Source organism: Eurytemora carolleeae, unplaced genomic scaffold, assembly GCF_000591075.1.
Source record: "Eurytemora carolleeae unplaced genomic scaffold, Eaff_2.0 scaffold209, whole genome shotgun sequence".
NCBI classification, from domain to species: domain Eukaryota; kingdom Metazoa; phylum Arthropoda; class Copepoda; order Calanoida; family Temoridae; genus Eurytemora; species Eurytemora carolleeae.
The window spans coordinates 247,807-261,713 of NW_019397113.1; the positions used below are offsets into that span (position 1 = coordinate 247,807).

Here is a 13,907-nt window from a genome sequence, read left to right on the forward strand (position 1 = left end):
CTTTACACAGCTGGGTCGGGGAGCATTGTTGTTGTGTCCTAACCCCAGCTGTCCCCATTCATTACTTCCAAATGTAAACAGTCTAAAAATACAAAGAAAATAAAAGTCGTCTTCTCAATCATCGAATTTTCTAAGATTTCACAAATACCTCTATACCGATACAAACTAAATCGTTTTTTGACCGTATTGCTTTTTTTGTTGGCATGGCCTCCATGGTGGTTCAAGCATTATAAACATTTATTTTAGTTTTAAAAACTGAACTGGAATAAATCTGATAAAAAAACCTTCCTGGATAAAATTCAAATCACAAATTTTATATAATTTGTGAGAAGAAAAAATCGATTAGGCATATTTTAGTTAAATGCGATTTTAGGTACTGCAGGCACTATTGTCCTGATTTTCTAAAAACGTCGCGCGGCGCGGCAGATACGTCCGAACTGTTTTTTACTTAAATAATTGCCAGATTTGTTAATTGATTTGTTTTGGTTGTCAAACTATCGCCTGGCAGTCCTAGTTGTCATATGACCGGTAAAAAATCATTAGATATCTCCTAATTGTCATGTTTCTCGTATTATTTCATGTTTGTCCTGTTTTCTCAGTATGTCCTATTTTTCCTTTTTGTCCTATTTTTTCCTGTTTGCCCATTTTGTCCTGGTTTTCCTGTTTGTCCCGTTTGTCTAGTTTGTCCCGTTTGTCCAGTTTGTCCTATTTGTTCCATTTGTCCCATTTGTCACAATTGTCCCGTTTTCCGGTTTGTTTGTCCTGTTTCGCTGTTTGTCTCGTTTTTTCGTCCCATAAAATTGTCCTGTTTGTCTTGTTTTTCCTGTTTTTCCTGTTTGTCCTGTTTGTCCTGTTTTCCCTGTTTGTCTCGTTTGTTTGTCCCGTCTGTTTGTCCTGTTTTTGCTGTTTCTCCTGTTTGTCCTGTTTGTCCTTTCTGTCCTGTCTTTCCTTTTTGTCCTGTTTTTCCTGTTTTTCCTGTTTTTCCTGTTTGTCCTACTTGTCCTGGTTGTTCTGTTTGTCCTGTTTGTGTTGTTTGTCCTGTTTGTCCTCTTTGTCCTGTTTGACCTGTTTGTCATGTTTTTCCTGTTTGTCCTGCTTGTCCTGTTTGTCCTGTTTGTCCTGTTTGTCCTGTTTGTCCTGTTTGTCCTGTTTATCATGTTTCTCCTTTTTGTCCTGTTCGTCCTGTTTGTCCTGTTTGTCCTGTTTGTCCTGTTTTTCACCTGCCAGACTGGGTGACAACTGCAGTATGTTCATCTCCACATGATATCAGTACAATCTATAGATTTTTCCTTTTATTGTCATTTTATTATTACATCTATACTAGCTGATGTGCCTGGCGTTGCCCGTGGAATGAACAAAAAATTTGATGTAAAACATTTTATTTAAGAAATAAATTGATTCTTTAAAAAATCAAATTATTTGAGCCTATGTTACCCTCAGGGTACCCATGAGTTTCCTAAAAAAATCAGCCAGTTCGGTCTTGCTGTTTGGCCAGCTGCAGCTAACATTGTAAAACAATAGCCAGGCCTCAATAATTACTAGTCTAATATTCCGGTTGATTAATTGATTGGTTGATTCGTTGACTTTGATTTTTGATTTTGTTGTGTCAGGATGATAAGGAGTGATTAAGGATCGAAGGGTTTGATGGAATAATTTAAAACATTTGTAAATACTTCTGAAAGTATAAACCTGGTTGTTTAAGTGGAATTTACTATGGATTGTAAAGTTATCTATGGATTTGATCTTTCAACGTAAAACGCTTCACTATTACATACATCTCAATATATCTTCTTAAAAAAAGTTCAGAACTTTTTTTATTGTTTATTAAATATAGTTTATAGCTGGACACTGTGTTTCATGTTTGACATACAAATATTTTTATATTATCGAAGAGCATATTACATTTATAACATCATTATTTTTATTTTATGATACTATATATATTACATTTATATTATCATTATTGTTATTTTATAATTATATCATGTATATATTATCATTATTATTATTTTATTATTATATTATATAAAGTAAAGTGCATTTCCATAATAATACATTATAATAAAACTAATGTTTTCTTAATTTAATGACCTACAGATCCAAATTGGACAGCAAACGAGTTATCATGTAAAAAGGAAATATTGCGCATGTGTCTTCATATTTGGTCTTCATATGACTGATAAATGCGTTTAAACAACAAGTAAGGTTTCTTAACGACATTTTCCGAGTTTTAGCTCAAAAGCTAAGAATTGCATTTCAGGAGCTAAGGCCTCAAGGCTTAGAAAAACAAGCAAAAATCCTTTTGTATTCTGAAAATCAAAGTTTACATCTAGATAATCCGGATTAGCTGAAGAATTGTTGTTAAAACATCTATGTGCTTCTAAATAGACAAACAAAATGAAGTATGAAAATTGATGCATATGCGGATACAAAAATGACTATGTGCACTTACATAATAATTTTCAAAAAGGGCACATTTTATGCGATAACATCTGTTAGCAGTTCTGGAAGCAGTTTTGAGGTTTCTGGTAGCAGTTTTGAGGTTTCTGGTAGCAGTTTTGAGGTTTCTGGTAGCCACCTTAAGGTTTCAGGTAGCAGCCTTGTGCTACCTGGTAGCAGTCCTGGTAACAGCCTTGGTGGCAGTTTAGGTGACAGTTCAGGTGGCAGTCCTGGTGGCGTTCTGGTGGCAGTCCTGGTGTGGCAATCCTGGTGGCAGTCTTTGTGATAGTCCTGGTGGCAGTCCTGGTGGCAATCCTGGTGGCAGTCTTTGTGATAGTCCTGGTTGCAGTCCTGGTGGCAATCCTGGTGACAGTCTTTGTGATAGTCCTGGTGGCAGTCTTGGTGGCAGTCTTTGTGATAGTCCTGGTGGCAGTCTTGGTGGCAGTTCTAGGGGCAGTCCTATAGTGGCAGTCCTGGTGGCAGTCTTTTTGATAGTCCTGGTGGAGATTAAAAGAAATCTGGCATTGTTCGAACTACAATATTTGGATCTCCATCAAGTTGAAGAATTTCATTAAGCATTCATTAAAGGAAAAACTGTGGATAAGTACTTATTTAATGCTTGGCTAGCAATAAAATTATATATATGTTACATTTAGATTATCATTATTGTAATTTATTATTAATAATAAAGCTCTTCGCTCATTTATACTTTGCTTGTCTATTTGTTTGTCTGTTTGTTTGTATTTAATAAACGTCAAAACGGCTTAACTGATCGGGCCCAAATTTTTTGTGGAACCTCACCAACAAAATTGGATTTCTATTGAATTTTAAAAATTCCCGAATGTTTTTTTAGAAAAATTCGCATATATTTTTTTGTTTTTGTTTTACAAAGTATACAAAGAGAAAATGTTCACTTTTGAAATAAAATATATATATATATATATATATATATATATATATTTATATGTTAGCTATATAGCTAACCAAACATCTAGACTGAATTGGCTGACTTTTTTGAGGAAACACATGGGTGCCCCGGGGTTAACAGGCTAAAATACGTCGCGCGGGCACTTCAGCTAGTATAAATTTATATTATTATTATTGTTATTTTATTATTATTCATTTTAGTCACTTTTATTTTGGCAAAAGTGTCATTTTAATATTATGATTTTAGTCTTTTTATTTAAATTATATTTGTAAAACTAATATGACGCTTCTTGGTGAATTTTATTAAAAACGTCCTGTAGAGTTTCAATGGTTCACGGATTTTATCTAAAAAACTATTTTCACTTTAAATTTAAACAAAATTGAAATTAACTTTTATTTTCAATTCTCCTTTGTAAAGAGGCTTATTCTATACTAATGCTTTTATTTTGGCACGATGCTACGTGTTATAAACATTTAGGACTTAATTTCCTCTGTATCTCAAAGGTTCTTTTTTGTCCCTCACTGAAGCTCAGAATATATAGTCTAAAAAGTTTGAATCTTCTCAATAAGCATTGCTAACCAAAATATTAGTGTTTTAAATAGCTTTAATGTTGTCCTCTTTAATCGTGTAATATCTTTATATTGTGATTATTGTTGTTTTAATATTATTACAATGATTTCGTCATTAATGTTTTTATTATTTTTCATATTTTTATAAATACATTTCTTTTATGTTTCTGTTATTTTACTTTCTTTCACCATTATTTCTATCATTTTTTTATTTCTAAAATTAAAACTACTTTCGTGAACCTTTCATTTTCAAATATAGTCCTTGCAAATATAATTGTTATTATCAGTATTGTGGTATTAATCATTATCTTATTATTTCGTTCTAAATCATTTTGTTTATATTTTTCATTTAATTTATCTTACATTGTCCTTTTTGATCCAGAATTTGCTTGGAGAATTCTCCGCAAATTTAGATTTGCCGAAAGTGAACACTGCTCCTGAAAATATATAAATCTTCTCTTTTATTGTTTTACAAAGGATGAGACTTCAGAGACGACTGTACGGAATTTATACTGTCTTATACTTTTGATCCTATGGAAGTGTAAACATGTTTCTTTCTTTGCTAAATAATGGTGTTCCCATAATTGTACACAAAATAAAAAAGAGGAGCTACGAGGTCGAAAAGTTGGGAGGTCGCCTAAATTTGACCTTCTCCTTCTGTCAAGTTTGCAGTGTTGTTTTCTTTTTAATTCCAGCTGAAAGATTGAATACAAGAATTATAATAACTGAGAAATATTTGTTGTTTATAAAAAATTCTGGTAAAGAATGTTTTAGCATTTAATTGTTTTTTACCTGTTTCCGGGATTTCAGGGTCATCGGCCATCTTGCCGGTCATTCTGAAATAAAATAATCATATTAAACAACATTATTATCATTTATTTAATCTTTTATTAACGATAAGGCATGTCAATTTTTCAATAATTTATAACTTTTTATCATACACATGTGCTTTTAAGAGAAATTAAGTTTTGACATTTTTAAACGGTTTAGTGTTCATTTGTACATTTTTAGCGAGAAACTACACTCTGTTGTACAGTGATAACCCGAAAACTCTGAAATAGGAAGACGACTTTTAGAATCAAGTTATGACTTTAAAAAGTACAATGAGCATGATGTACACCCATTGTGCAGTGTAAACAGACCCAAGTGTCTAGTTAAACTATTTGCTTTGATACAAAATAAAAAAACGCTTAAGTATTGGTATACTGTCGTCTTCATATTCCATAGTTTTCTGGTTATCACTGTAGGGGAAGGGAAAAAAACTTATTTTTCAAATTTTATTAGATAAAGATAATATTTTGCAGTTCTGGAAAGGATTCGAAATAAAATAAATATTTGCTGCAAAAAAAAACGCGAAAAAATAATAACTTCACAAGTTTCAAATAAATCGAATAAATACTACAGTGATAACCAGAAAACTGTAGAATCGGAAGACGACATAAAAGCAATACTGAAGTGCATTGGATGTTGTTACAAAGCGAATAGTTTTATTAAAAGTTTTAAACTTACACTGCACAATTGTTGTGCATTTTATTCATTGGCCTAATTTAAAGTCATAACTTGAGTCTAAAAGTCGACTTTCTATTCCAGAATTTTTTGGTTATTACTGTATTCATAATAATTCATTTATCATTTTTATTTCTATTACAAAAAGCAAAAGGTGGCGTTTTCCCACGCTAGGGGTTTTTCAAAAAATTTATTGAGACATTTTTTCTTTAAATAAAGGAAAAAAACCTGTGTTTTTTAAAGGATTATTCTAACCCCCCCCCCCCTATCTTCCCCCCTCCCCTCCTCGGCCCCTTTAGACGTGTTTTAGTAATATCTGAGCAATTTGTCAGCAGTGTCAAAACTGGGGATACTTTCAATCCGTTAAAAAAGTAAATAGAATAAAAATAAACAATCAGATATTTTTACAAATAATTTACTGTTGGAGCAACCATGACTAAGAATGGTAAAGCTCAGAATGATGAGCATCGTTTTGAGGGCGTTTTAAACATTTAAGGTTTTAAGGGTGTGTTTAAACATTTAAAATTTTTGAGGACGTTTTTAAATATTTAAAGTTTTTAAGCGTTTTTAAACATTTAAAGTTTTGAGGGGCGCGTTTTTAAATATTTAAAGTTTTGAGGGCGGCGTTTCTAAATATTTAAAGTTTTGAGGGCGTGTATAAACATTTAAAGTTTTGAGGACGTATTTAAACATTTAAAGTTTTGAGGGCGTTTTTAAACATTTAAAGTTTAGAAGGCGGTTTTATACATTTAAAGCTTTGAGAGCGTTTTTAAACATTTAAAGTTTTAAGGGCGTTTTTAAACATTTCAATTTTTGAGGACGTTTTTAAACATTTAAAGTTTTGAGGGCTTTTTTAAACGTTTAAAGTTTTGTGGGCGTTTTAAACATTTCAGGTTTTAAGGATGTTTTTAAACATTTAAAGTTTTGAGGGCGTTTAAAGCATTTAAGGGTTTGAGGGCGTTTTTAAACATTTAAAGTTTTGAGGGCGTTTTTAACATTTAAATTTTTGAGGGCGTTTTTGAACATTTAACGTTTGAGGGCGTCTTCAAACATTTAAAGTTTTGAGGGCGTCTTTAAACATTTAAAGTTTCAAGGGCGTTTTTAAACATTTAAAGTTTTGAGGGCGTTTTTTAACATTTAGAGTGGTTGAGGACGTTTTTAACATTTAGAGTGGTTGAGGACGTTTTTAATAACATTTAGAGTGGTTGAGGACGTTTTTAACATTTAGAGTGGTTGAGGACGTTTTTAACATTTAGAGTGGTTGAGGACGTTTTTAAACATTTAGAGTGGTTGAGGACGTTTTTAAAATTTAGAGTGGTTGAGGACGTTTTTAAACATTTAGAGTGGTTGAGGACGTTTTTAAACATTTAAAGTTTTTAGACTTTTAAGGGACTAAAAACACTTTTTGTGTTAAAGGAAAGATATATATTTCTACCTGATATTTCAGCTTCAACTGTGGAATCTGTTCCAATTCATCTTGTATTCCCGCAATCTATATCAACGAACATTCTCAGGCAGATTTCGTCACCGACACTAAATTTATCGAAGCTTTTCAGATCAACGATTGTTTTGTTGAAAACATCTTTTTTAATTGCAATTGCTTACTTTTCCAGCTTTTCAGGGGTCTTCACTGTTGTAAGCTGAATATCACCGAATATTGTTAACTTATTATTTATTAATCTCTATTTCAGCATCACATAAATCCCCCATCACATCAATACTTGGTGTTCACTTTTAGAACAGATTTTGGCGCCAAATTCACATATCTATATTTCACAGATTTCATAAAGATATTCACAAAATCACATTAAATACTTATGATCTATCTTAATTTTTATTATATTATAAATATAACGTGTATGGTTGGTTAGTATCTATGTACTTAAATATAGCTAGACTAAGTCTAACTAAACTACCAAGCTTTCTAATTGATTACAACCAATATCTATTCTGCTAAAGTGTATTTTACTATACATACACACCTCAACTTCCGGCCGACGGTCCTCGTAGAGACCGACTTCCAGACTCCCATAAACTGGTTTCACCTTTTCTCACTTAACTCAAAACATGCTGGGGTTCTAAAGCTAAATATAGTCCAGGGGGGAGGGATTCCCCCTTCTACTCTCACCCCCCCCTCCTTTAAAAAGGTCTCAGAGTTTTTATTCTTGAAAGTCTTTGATTAGATATTAAAGACTTTGATTTCGTTGATTTCGTTAAAAAAATTTTACTCAAATATATTTTACTTTGAAATCCATTTAACTAATATATGATACCACATAATATTTTGATTAGTCTCTTTGGTATAAAAAAACTTACAACAGATTATGGTAGAAGACATTTTAAACTATTAACCAACTGTCATGTTTCGTGGGACACCATATATGTATCTTCTGTTAAAATACTTATTCTCATTGAAATATACGAAGACAATAGACGCTACACAACTATGAAAGTTAGATGTCAAATTTTTAGACAGCCTCGACTTTAAAGTGTCGCAACGCCTTGACCTTTAGTTTTACTGACTTACTTATACTTTTTTGTAACCCGAACCATATGTATTTTGATAAGGCAACGCGCTTGTTTCTAGCACAAGCTTAAAAGGAGTAATCAGCAAAATACTGCTTATTTTTCCTTTGAGTGTATGCACATTTTGGTTTATCCCTATTCAGACTGACGTCTGGTTTAACCAAAATAGTCGATCTATTTCCTTATTGTGATACAAATCTAAAACATTTGATAGACCTTGGAAAAGTCCTTAGGCTCTACTTTCATAATCTGCAAAAAATTGCAAATTTGCTACATTTAAAAAATGTATTGCAAGTTCAAGTTATTAAGCAAAAAATGTGCAAAAAAGGCCCTTACCACGTCACGTCGAAATCAAACATGCAAAAATATTTGCAACATTTTTTTAAAATAAATTTTTATTCAAGGAAAATTGAAAATGTGTTAATTCTCTTTGAATTGAAGAGATCTGTGCAAAAAACTATGCAAAATTTCTTCGCAAAAATTGTGCAATCCACTTTCTTTTGTTCAAGGCTTTCCTTAGAGCTATAAAAAGTCAAAATCCAATGACCGGAAGTAGGTCTAAATATAGATTTAGTTGGGTAAAGGTAAAATAAGGCATTCAGGCAGTATCTCCAAAATTGTCGGAATAGGTTTGAGTGTTCTAAAGACAAGAAGTTTCAAAGTTTAAAAAATGAGAGGTTAATAAGCAGAGGGGCGGGGGGTACAGTCTAAACAGAACATCTATTTTTTTAGAAAAAAAGAAAAGCCATGGAAAGAATTATCTTATTTTTTTTATATTTCGTTTCCATTTTAATTTTGTTTGTGAAAGTAAATTTCAATGAAGGAACATGTTGAACTTTAATTAATTACTTTGTTAACATTCAAACTACAATCCAGAGACCTAACTCTATAGATCCCCCCGGCCTCCTGCCCCCCCCCCTTTATTTCCTTTTCAACCTTTGGTTTTCTTTTCCAGCTTGAAATAGCCTCTATGCCCCCCCTCTCTCCTCTAAATCATGAAATAAGAAACCTGAAATTTAGACTGTATACTATTCCTAATCCCACATGTGTACCATAGTATACATTATAGAAATAACACATGCTATGGACCATTAAAATTTGAAATAAGAGCTTCAGTGTCCTTTGCTTTTTTTTGTATTATATTGTTTGCTACATTTTTTATTTTTAGTTTTCCCAAATAATTTGGCTTGAGGCTAAAGTAACAATAAAACTATATATAATAAATAACAAACCGAACCTCGACAAAATCAGAGAGATTGAAAAGAAAAGATCAAAAACATAAATTAATTTTAAAATGTTCAATACACAGACGCTTTATACCCAAGCTTAATGAATATAGGAGTATATGTAGAGTAGATGTAAATAAAAGCTAATTACTTTAAACACATGGTGGTCTAGTTGCTTCGCGTACAGAGGGTGGTCTAAACTAGACCACCCTCTGCCTTATAACACACAAACATACATACATTAAATACACTCATATACTTAACATAAATATACAAGTTCCAATAAACATCATAACACACAAAGAAGCCAACAGATAACTCAAACACAACAACATCTGATATGAAAATGAAATAGATAAAAACATTTAAAGAATGGATAGAATTGAAGAAAATGAGTATTAGAAAGGATGGAAAGAATGGAAAGTATGGAAAGATTAGGATGGAAATGTTGGAAAGAATGGAAAGGATGGAAAGGATGGATAGACAAAAATTATGGAAAGGATGGAATGGATGGAAAGAGTAAAACTGATGGAAAGGATGGAAAGAGTAAAAAGAATGGAAAGGATGGAAAGGATGGAATGGATGGAAAGAGTAAAACTGATGGAAAGGATGGAAAGAGTAAAAATGATGGAAAGGAAGGAAAGAGTAAAAAGATTGAAAATGATGGAAAAGAGAGAAAGATTGGAGCGAACGGAAAAGCAGAAAATGATGGATATGAAAGGAAAAAGGAGAAAAAAAGAAAAGTAAAATTTGAAAGAAAGGTCGGAAAGAACGTAAAGTGAGAATTAAGGGACGAAAAGCAGAATAAAACGCAATCAATAAAATCTTAGGAATTTCATCATGACATCGATTTAATTAAGCCCTTTGTGACCTGACTCAAAATCAAGCTTAGAATTGGCTCAATTTATTATCCGACATTTTCTACAGATGTTTTGATCAGATTTCTTGACTTTTGGTTCGTTATAAGGGTGTAAAAGATACCGGTCGAGCTAAACTTAAAACTAATTGGATACAGTATCTCTTTAGATTCCTCACTTTTAGACGTTTATCTTGAAAAACTGGAATTTAAAAATCTAGTTTTTTTATACGAAATTCTCAATAAAAAAGAAGGCTGATAAGATTCTGAAATATTTTTAACGGGTTAATTTTAGATAATTATTATGCTGAACGTATACGCAGTACGGTATCCTAAACCCTTTTCGACAAAAAATAAGTTGATTAAACAGAAAAGTAAGACCACGGATTTTTGGAACAGCTGAAGCTTATTTGTGAACTTTCAGATAAAAACAAACTTTAAAATACAAGACTTTTCGTGGTCAATTTACGTACATTTAAGTCAATTTACATTTCGTCGTCAATTTACGTAAATTTTGTCAATTTAAGTTTGGTCAAATTACATTTGGTCAACTTCACATTTCGCAATTCTACCTTGGTCAATTGGTTAAAAGCGTCAATTGTTAACATTTATTCAACTTATTAAGTCAACTGTTAAAAATGTTGATTTACATGGTCAACTTTACTCAAAACACTACCCACTTTATTAGATCAAGGATTTGTTTATAATGCTGGAAACAAATGTTTATTTACAATCCTGTCAGGGTGTTCGCAGACATGATCTACTGTCATATATTTTATAAAAATATTCAGAAAGGAATTCTTTCTAACTTTTTATTCTATACCCTGTATGTATACGTTTTAAATACTAAGGGTGTAAATATTGGAGCCAAATATATCAACTCCTTCCAGTTGATTGGTATTACTATTTTAATCTGCTTCAAGAGCATAAACAGAAAAAAAATATTATTCCACTTTATAAATGTTTATGAATATGTATATATTTACTTAGATTTGGTATTTTATTTGCAATTTTTATGCAAATAGTGAAAACTCTTTTCTAGCATTCCCATAATTCTAAGAATTATGCGTACTAAACCAGACACTTATAAAGTTATACATGGTTGTAAAAACAGGAGTCCCACAGGGATACGTTCTCGGGCCCCAACTCTTACTTGAGTTTATGCATCTAAATTTCATGCTTTGCCAACCCGTTATACTTTTATGATGCAATTCTTGTTGTGAGGTTTCAGTGTGGGTTTAGTGTGGAGAAACTTACTGTATGTTACAGAACTNTTGGTCCTTGACATTGATTTTTAAGACCATAGGACAATTACAGGGTAATCCAAATAAATTGAAAATATTTATAAAGCTTTAGCACTATAATGCAAGCAAAATGCTGAACAGGAAGGAAAAGAAGAGGACTTTAACGTTTAGGAGGGTTGGGGGTGATGCACATTTAAAATATGTATATATCGGGTGGGGAGAGGAAACGGGTAAAAAATCCTCTCCTCCCCCCCCCTGGTAATTTTTACGGGGAATTTGGTCCTTTTTGTGTCAAAATCATGACCAGCTGGGGGCGGACGGAGGAATATGTGATACCAAGATTTGAATTTCTATAAAAATATTCAATTAAGTAATAAAGTGGGGCGACAGGCAAGCAACATTTTAAATCTATTCTTAAATCTAAATTAAATGGCTATTTGTTCCCTGCTCTTTCTTCTTTCCCTACTTATTTTTCAAGGGTGGAAGGACAGGACTCCCCTCAGTTTTCCAGGGAATGGGACGTCCCTTTAATTTTCTAAGGGGTGGGATTCCCTCCCTACCCCCCACCTTAATTCCCTCCCTCCCTACCCCCACCTTAAGCCGACTCTGGCAATACTTCCTTCATTGTTCATTAAAGGTTCTGAGAAAACAAAATAAAATTTAAGATAAAAAACCTCCCTAAACACTTGTACTCCGAAAGCGTACTGCATATTTGATGTTTGTACTGCATGAATAGGCCATAATCCTATATCATCAAGCTGTCTTAATCGTACGCTCAGGCTTATACACACAGCCATTGGTAGCAAAGTTTCAGCCCCCGTGTTTACAGCCGTTCTTGTTAACCTATCTGTTAGCTTTTCTAGTCAATTCTGAAACAAAAATGAAAATTTCGAAAAATTTACGCATTAATGAATTTTCACATTTGTTTTAATCAAATTATCTTAATGCACGAAACTTCCCTGAGAGATGATTATCACAAAATCGGATCAGATCGGTTTCGCCGAAATTGCGTTTTTTGAATAAAAATTAACCATGGTATACAAGCCATATTTCCGTTTATTGGATAAAAAAGACATAAAATTTGAGTCATTTGAGTTTCCTCGACAAATTTAGGGCTCGTTCGGTTTAGTCGTTTTGACGTTTATACAAACGATGAAATCTCTGCACAGTTGACGCAAAAAGGCAACGATTTCGATCTTTTAAAGTTGGCGGACCTTTTGGGTGAGATACGTTTGTTGCTAGAATAATCTAATGAATTGTAAATATAATGATAATCTGCAATTTATTAGATTAATGTCCAAAACGACCCTATTATTGTCCCTTAAAGGGAAAAATGTATAAAAAAGGGGGAACAGATTTTTTAAACCTGGTGAAATAATGACATTAAAGCGAGCAGAACGAGAGACCACCGTGGAGTAGGATCTTTTATCTATCTATCTATCTATCTATCTATCTATCTATCTATCTATCTATCTATCTATCTATCTATCTATCTATCTATCTATCTATCTATACCCTGCTTTATTTTGCCTCCGCCCCCTACTTTATTTTTCCTCCGCCCCCTTTGCCAAATTCCGCCCCCTCCTCTCTTTATAATAAATGCGCTGTACCCTAAACCTGAAGTCTCAATATATAATTTCAAACTCGGCTTCATTTCATAGAGTATATAAAACTTTTAGAGATAAATTTAATATATTTCATGGAATATATAAATCTTTAAGAGATATATTTAATATATTTCACAGAGTATATAAAACTTTAAGATATATATTTTTATATTTCATGGATTATATAAAACTTTAAGAGATATATTTAATATATTTCATGGAGAATATAAAACTTTCAGAGATATATTTCAAAATTTCATGGAGTATACAAAACTTTAAAAGATATATTAAATATATTTCATGGAGTATATAAAGCTTTAAAAGATATATTAAATATATGTCATATACAATTTTAAAAGATATATTAAAATTTCATAGAGTGTATACAACTTTAAGAGAAATATTAAAATTTCATAGAGTATATAAAGTTTTAAGAGATATATTAAAATTTCATAGAGTATATACAACTTTAAGAGATATATTAAAATTTCATAGAGTATATGGGCAGCACTCAAAGTATACACTGTAAAATCTTGGATGAAACTTTAACGCTCTGAAGACTAAAAGTTTTTTTCTTTTTTGCATCTATTAAAATCGCTTAAAGGGAGTGTTCGTGAAAAACGAAAGGGGGTATTATTGGCTTAATGCAATAAAAAAGTGCTTTTGATCGCTACTAATCTTAATTCTATCTGTTGCGTCTATAAGGAGAAAATTGTTAAAGACGTCTCATACCGCAGAACGTAGCGCCCAAACAAATTGAGAAAATTGCAACATACGACTTAGACCGTAAAAAAAATAAATTTAATTTCAAACAAATCATTCAGATTTTACAACCTATAGACATCGATTATCTTTCGCCACATTTGTATATAGTTTACATTTTTAATTAATTTTTTTACATTTACTTTTTTAGAAAACGTTTTTAACGGATTAGAAAATGTAAGTGGTGAGCGGCATTCTTAGATAGTTGCGAACGACAAGGGAAATAATCAAAGTATATAATCTC

The 13,907-nt window shown here is 32.0% G+C and overlaps 1 protein-coding gene across 1 annotated transcript in view; it reads right to left on the reverse strand.

Annotated features, from left to right (window-relative positions):
* The window catches only part of LOC111711965 (X-linked retinitis pigmentosa GTPase regulator), a 28,124-nt gene extending 20,757 nt beyond the window's left edge, over positions 1-7,367 (reverse strand). The window contains exons 1-5 of the mRNA XM_023486455.1: positions 6,878-7,367; positions 4,729-4,772; positions 4,300-4,373; positions 1,221-1,276; positions 1-82 (exon numbers count right to left, since the gene is read on the reverse strand). Of these exons, the coding sequence (XP_023342223.1) occupies positions 1-82; positions 1,221-1,276; positions 4,300-4,373; positions 4,729-4,771 (255 nt within the window). The 5' untranslated portion in view covers position 4,772; positions 6,878-7,367. The remainder of the gene's footprint in view (positions 83-1,220; positions 1,277-4,299; positions 4,374-4,728; positions 4,773-6,877) is intronic.
* Positions 7,368-13,907: the final 6,540 nt, after the last annotated feature.